Source organism: Tachysurus fulvidraco, chromosome 2, assembly GCF_022655615.1.
Source record: "Tachysurus fulvidraco isolate hzauxx_2018 chromosome 2, HZAU_PFXX_2.0, whole genome shotgun sequence".
Classification (NCBI taxonomy): domain Eukaryota; kingdom Metazoa; phylum Chordata; class Actinopteri; order Siluriformes; family Bagridae; genus Tachysurus; species Tachysurus fulvidraco.
The window spans coordinates 17,937,323-17,944,822 of NC_062519.1; the positions used below are offsets into that span (position 1 = coordinate 17,937,323).

Consider the following 7,500-nt stretch of genomic DNA (forward strand, 5'->3'; position numbering starts at 1 on the left):
GGTGTGTTGTGTTTGTTACCTTTCTTCAGGTGTCTTGTGTTTGTTACCTTTCCTCGGGTGTGTTGTGTTTGTTACCTTTCCTCGGGTATGTTGTGTTTGTTACCTTTCTTCAGGTGTGTTGTGTTTGTTACCTTTCCTCCTTTATGTCTATTTCCTCCTTTGTGTCTATTGTTATTTGCTTATTAAAGCTGTTTTTTCCTCCACGGTTTTGTGGATTTGATTGAAATTAAGTTATTTTAAATTCATTCATCAATCAATCAATCAAATAATTAATCAATGTTCTTGAAAGTTGAGTGATGAATCATGAACATGACTGATAATGATTTAGCAGGAAGTGAAGGGGCATCAGATCACAAACCAAATAGAAACTAATATTCCAGAGCTTTTTGTTGTCACGTGATTGTACCAGTGAGAAATTATTTTAAAAAAAAGAGCTTAACTCAACTGGGTCTCATACTAAACACAGATAAGTGCAAGTGAAATAACTTTAACTATAAAACTTTTTAAAAAGTTTAGAACTGAAAATAAAATAAAAACAGTGTATGTGTGTGTGTATCAATGTGTGTGTCTATTCATGTGTGTATGCATGTGTGTGTATGTATGTATGTATGTGTGTTTGTATATGTGTGTGTGTGTGTCTGTGCGTGTGTATATGTGTGTGTTTCTGTGCATGTGTGTATGTGTGTGTGCGTGTGTGTGTGTTTCTGTGCATGTGTGTATGTGTTTGTGTGCGTGTGAGAGAGCTAGTGTGAATGTGTGTGTGTAAGTGTGTATGTGTGTGTATGTATGTGTGTTCATTTGTGTGTGCATGTGTGTGAGCGTGAGTGTGTATGTGTGTGTGCTTCTGTGTGTACGTATGTATGTATGTGTGTTTATGCATGCATGCGTGTGTGTGTCTATGCATGCGTGTGTGTATGTATGTGTGTATATGTGTGTATGTTGTGTGTTGTATGATGCTGTCACTGTTATATAAATTCAGGAGTACATACACCCACACCCAAACCCCCAGACACACTTTAACATGGCCACTCCATTGCGCATGCGTGATTCTCTCCGTTTCTCCACCAGGTAGCAGCACAGTTCTTCCTGTTCTGTAAATTTTTTTTACTACAAATTCATACACTGACTATACAACTGATCTCTCTCTCTCTCTCTCTCTCTCTCTCTCTCTCTCTCTCTCTCTCTCTCTCTCTCTATCTCTCACACACACACACACACACACACACACACACACACTAATACATACTTATATTATATATATACATAAATGAGTTTATAAGAGCACATAAATGCTTTGACTTCATTTTAAAACTTTATATTGAAATTTTGTTAAATTTAAGGTGCCACTGCATGAAAATAAATATCCCTAAATCTGCTTTCCACTTCATCAAGTTTAACTCACATATGTAAGTGTTCCCATATAAAGTATGACGTATACACACACACACACACACACACACACACACACACACACACACACACACACAAGCACACACAAGCACACACACACACACATTCAAACACACAAGCACACACTCTCACACAAGCACACACACACACACACACACACATGCACACACACACGCGCACACACACATGCATACACTCACACACAAGCACACACAATCAAACAAACACACACACCCACACATACACACACATACACACACACACCCACACAAACTATGCTGTAATATGTAAGTTATGTAAATGTCTTTCTATAAATATGAACAATGCAGAGTGAATAAGGCGACTCCACTGAATCAGCGAGTCCCTGTAGAGGAGGTGTGGCCTGTGTTCCAGTTTGTTCCAGTAAAGGAGGTGTGGCCTGTGTTCCAGTTTGTTCCAGTAAAGAAGGCGTGGCCTGTGTTCCAGTGATTCCTAGCGAAATAATAAATTAGTTTACAGTGCAGTTTGTTACAGCAGTGTTTTAGCTGCCAGTGAACCATGTAGGAGAAACACAGACCCTGCAGGGGATGAGTTCAGTACTGGACCTCATATCAGACAGTCAGTCTGTGTGCTTATATAAAGGTAGAGAGGGAACGTCAGCGATCATCATGTATTTACTACTTCACACAGCTCCGAGCCGTTTAATCGAACATCACTTACCACAGAGTGTTGTATCTCCGCTTGGCTCCTCGGATGGAGAACATGACGATGCCACTGCCGTAAGAGAGAGTGTAGACTGCAGAGCGAGATGAGACCAGTGTTTAGAACTCACAGAGCTTATACGCTCTTATACACTCTTTATTGCCAAAGATTTATTCACCCTTTGGTTCCATTTCTATGCTCTGGAGACTGACTTGATTTAAAGTGTAAAGAATGTTTTGTGAACACGAGTAAAGTGCTAATATAAAGAAGGATGGCTCCAGACCGTGGTAAGATCTGAGATGTAGGACAGCTATAAGCAGAGCGCAAACAATCCCCCACACTGCATCTGGTGAAAATGAGGAAAGAAGGATTATGGGAAGTTTTATTTTTCCCACAGTCTCAGGTAAGAAACGTGTTTTTAGTTATGAAGCGTTCCACTTACCTCTCCTGTGGAAAGGTGCACCTTTGCATCGTTTGGTGTGTGGAGGCAAACCTGGAACACACAGCAGATATGGATATATATATATATATATATATATATATATATATATATATATATATATATAAATGCCCCGGAGAGCACCTAACATACACATCTTAACACATCTCTACACACCTGAACACACCTACTGTAGGTTCTTAGCTACATTACTGTAAATGATTATGAGGGATCTCACCACAGCACCAGCCCACGACCTCGAAAGCAAACATGCAGAACCCCGTGAGGAAGACCGGCATCACCAAAGCTGTAAAGACACGACAACATCGTCGCACAAATTTAATACTAACCCACTTCTGCGAATAACACAGAGGAGGTGAAGCAGCTGCCATAGAGCCCGATGTCAGAAATGATAACAGAAATACGGGTCAAAGGTCACAGGTCAGTGCACGCTAACAGGCGATGAGGTGAGGCGTGGAGCTGTTTTTACAGAACTTGTTAAAGTCATCTGAATGAACCGAAGGATTGTAATAATGATACGGTGAAGGTTTATGACCTGCAGTTAAGCAGCAGTGCTTTTACTTCTGCAGTTTGTTATTCTCTGCATTCTACATTTGTTGCTTATTATTATTATTATTATTATTATTATTATTATTATTATTATTATGTTGCATTCTATTTGTTGCTTATTACACCTTCGACCTGCTACGTATCTCGCCAAATCCACCATCATTTCATTCCGAAATTTCATTTTCTTGTTTACAAATGGTGAGTGACTGGTTTTTTTTTTCTCTGAGCAACCAATCAGACTCCAGCTCTGTCCTACCGAGCGTCAGGTCATGACGCGCCGATGTACGAAAGAGAAACGAAACAAAAGCAAAATGACGACATGATAAAAAAAAAAAAGTAAACATGAGTTAATATAATGTTTCTGCTTCGTTTGACTTGTTCCCGGCCGCTGCGTGTAGACCTTTCTTCTTCTTACTACATTATTTAGCTATTACACGTTAATAGATTTATTTATTTATTTATTTATTTATTTTTAAAAATCCTACTTAATAAGGAATAGATTTCTTCGATCTGACATTACAGAGACTCACTCACAGTAATAAGGCCTGTAGCTACACAGTCCACAGCCCAGGCCAAAGCAGATGGAGAAGAAATGATAAAACTTATCTAGAATAAAACCAGCAAAAAAATAAATAAATAAACATCAGCATGATGGACAGCTGTACTGTAGGATTCGACAGTGGTTACAGAAATATGTAGAAACACTTACAGTGACTGTACCAGTCCAGCATGGTGTCTGGCATAATGTGGAAGCGTCTGTAGCTTCAGCTGAAGGTTTCAGATGGGATTAAAAGTGACTGCTTGACAAAACACACTCCAAAGGTAAATAGTGGAAATCCCCAGAGACTGATTTCACTTTCATGTTGTCAGTGTTTCATGGGAATCTTTACACATCAGGTGACAGATCTCCAGAACAGGAGCTGGTAATTGTGTTAATGTTTAACACAATTATATCTTTAAAGATATCAGGTGGGAGAACACAAACTCGTCGGGATTCGGCAACTGAAAAGAATCACCACGAGAAGTTCTAATTACTGTACACGATTACGGACGAGATGGAAAACACGTTCGTGTGTCGTCTCAGACTCCAGGAAATGATGTCACTCGTATGCAGAAGTCATGTGGTCGAAAATGAAATCCAGCGCAGCAAGCCGTGGGAATCAGCAGAATGTTCAGACGTTCGGACGGTTCTGTGTTGCAGATGTTCTGAGATGTTCAGGGCAAAATTACAGCTCAGTATAATGAACGATGAAGGAGACTTTAAACGTGCTTTACTCATGATTGTTGTAGACTGAACTGTGGTCGACCCTGTACACAGGTGAAAGTGTCGAGAGTCTATCGGCCATCATGGGTTACTGTGGGAGAAGATGAAGATGAAGATGAAGAGGAAGAGGAAGAAGAAGAAGAAGAGGAAGGAGGAGCCTTTCTTACTGCCAGACATTACAACACAGTTTACTACATTGTTCTCAACTTACCTCACTCACACACACACAAACACACACACACACACACACACACACACCTACAAACACACACTCAAACACACACACACATACACGCACACACACTCACACACGCAGGTCCAGGAGAATCGTTCCTTGTAGATCACCTGTAATCAATTCAGTCTTTGAATTGATTAATTAAAAAGTCAATCTACAAATAATAATAGTGTGTGAGTGTGTGTGTCCGTGTGATGTGTGTGTCCGTGTGTGTGTGTCCGTGTGATGTGTGTGTGTGTGATGTGTGTGTGTGTTGTCTGTCCGTGTGATGTGTGTGTGTGTGTGTGTGTGTGTGTGTGTGTGTGTGTGTGTGTGTGTGTGTGTGTGTGTGTGTGTGTGTGTGTGTGTGATGTGGCTTTATGGGTTTTGGGGTCTCAGACCTATTGAATGATAAAAATAGATGACGTCGCGTTTGTGAGCCAGCAGGAAACGCCTTCTCACAGCAAGCCGCAGAGCATGCCGGGAATTGTATTTCACACAGGAGTCCCTTCGACACACTGGGCAGCAGAGAGAACTACATGTCCCAGAGGGACAGAGACACATCTTTAAGGACTGACGTTTTCCTCCAGCGGGATGAGCTCAGCGTCGGGGTCTCCCCTCTCCCGTGAGCAGACAGAAGGAAGGGAAATAAATAATCAGAATAAAATCCAGACTTACTGCTGATGGCCGTGTGTAGACCAAGCGGGAGCTGGACATCATGGCTGTGTTGTGTTCTGTGTTAGGGATGTGTTAGATGAGGCAGCTTGTGATGGAGCAGGACGGGTTACACAGCGCACAGCTGATCCCGGGTCTCCGGGCCGAGCTCCAGCGTCTGTCCCGGGAACTGAGCGAGACGAGCCGGGATAAGGTCCGGGCTGCAGAGTACGGGTTGGTGGTGCTGGAGGAGAAACAACAGCTCCAACAGCGCTATGATGAGCTGGAGAGTGAACATGAAGCCCTGAGACACGAACTGGATCAACTGAAAGAGGTGAGAAACGGCACAGAATAAAGTACCGCTGGGTTTAAAGGGTTCGGAACCACCGACGATCACAACCTCCGACAATAAAAACCACAGACAATCACAACCACCAACGATCACAACCACCAACAAAAAAAAAACCCACCAACAATCACATGCACCGATAACCACAACCACCGACAATAAAAACCACTGACGATCACAACCACCGATAATCACTACAACCGACGATAAAAACAACCGACAACCACAACCACCGACAATACAATTAGATCTGATACAATATGGCACAGTCCAATTAAAATTCGATACAGTCTGATTCAATACGGTTCAGTCTGATACAAATCTAATCAACACAATACAATCCGATTACATCAAATCAAAAATTCGAAACGTAAAAGAAAATCTTTTAACTGCAGCTTATTTTATGGGGGAATCGATTTTATATTTCTGTGTTTTAATCTCACACATAGCTGAAGTATCACAACACAACTTACACACAATTTATTACATGGCATTTATTCTTCAGGGTAAAAAACAAACAAACAAGAAGAAAAAAAACAAAACAGTCCGGACAAAACATGCGTTTAAGGAACAAAACAAATCCTAAACGAATGTAAAATATTAACCTTGATATTTATTTATTTACTCATTAATTCGTAATTTGTTTGTTTGTTTGTTTATTTATTTATTGCTACACAAATGACCAAAGTTAGTATTTTGTCAGTATTTTGTTTGTACACCAGGAAGCAGTGAGACTCAAACAAAATGTGTGAGTGAGTTTAAAACATGGATCTCTGTAAAATCTCTGGAGGAGATGGTTTCTCTGTGCAGAACAGAGGAACCCTTTAAACCCTAAGAAGCTCCAGACTGATCAAACAAGTCCACAAGCAGCAGTGTGAGGGATCAGTAAAGAACATCCAGTGAGATGATGGTGGACCTCCATAAACCTGAAGCCGTTTCTCACAACATGTTATTTATGTTTTAAATTGTAGGTGAAAATGATTTAAAGTGTTAAATTTCCTGTGGTGTTAAAATGTAATGAAGAGACGTGGAAATGACATCACCATCAGCCTGATTTCACTTCTCTAATTACACGTCTGCCTGTGTGTCAGAAACACTGTCTCTCTCTCACACACACACACACACACACACACACACACACACACACACACACACGCTCAGTGTTTATTACACTGTAAGTAACGCAGCGTACAGGTCACAAACACAACACCGATGAGATGGATTAAAGATGATGTGGGTTTTGTGAACGCTGCTGGAAATCAGATGGAGGATCTGATGGAGACACACACACACACAGTCAGTCTGGAGGATAGAAACTCATCAGACCTTCTCTCTGCAGCTTCACCGTCACAACAGGCTTTAAAAAAAAGTGTTACTTCCTTCCTGTGTGTTTATGTGGAAAAAAGCAGGATGTTCAAATTCCCTCTAGTTGAGTGGGAGTGAAATGTGAGCCTCAGAACTGTCTGAGTTTAAATAACACACACACGACTACACACACACACACACACACACACACCACTACACACACAACTATACACAAACAACTATACACACACCACTACATTCACACACACACACACACACACACACACACACACACACACACACACACACACTACTGCAGAGTTCAGATTTGTTTTCCCTCAGCAGCTACTGTGTGCTTTTTATTTGAATTTACTCACGTTACTGTCTCTCTTTCTCTCCTTCACTTTATATAATCACTCATTCATCTGTTCATCTGTCAGAATTCTGTATGTCTCTCTCTCTCTCGTTATTATTCTCTCTCTCTCTTTATTATCTCTCCTCCTCTCTCTCTGTCTCTCTCTCTTTATTATCCTCTCTCTCTCTCTGTCTTTATTATTATCTCCCCCCCTCTCTCTGTCTTTATTATTATCTCTCTCTCTCTCTCTCTCTCTCTC

General features: G+C 41.0%; 1 protein-coding gene across 2 annotated transcripts in view; it reads left to right on the forward strand.

The window, feature by feature from the left end:
- The first annotated feature begins 4,960 nt into the window (after window positions 1-4,960).
- The window catches only part of bicd2 (bicaudal D homolog 2 (Drosophila)), a 10,457-nt gene continuing 7,917 nt past the window's right edge, over window positions 4,961-7,500 (forward strand). The window contains exon 1 of one of the 2 annotated variants that reach the window (XM_027137453.2): window positions 4,961-5,566. In XM_027137453.2, the coding sequence (XP_026993254.1) occupies window positions 5,333-5,566 (234 nt within the window). In that variant the 5' untranslated portion in view covers window positions 4,961-5,332. The remainder of the gene's footprint in view (window positions 5,567-7,500) is intronic. The other variant, XM_027137454.2, reaches the window with a different exon arrangement.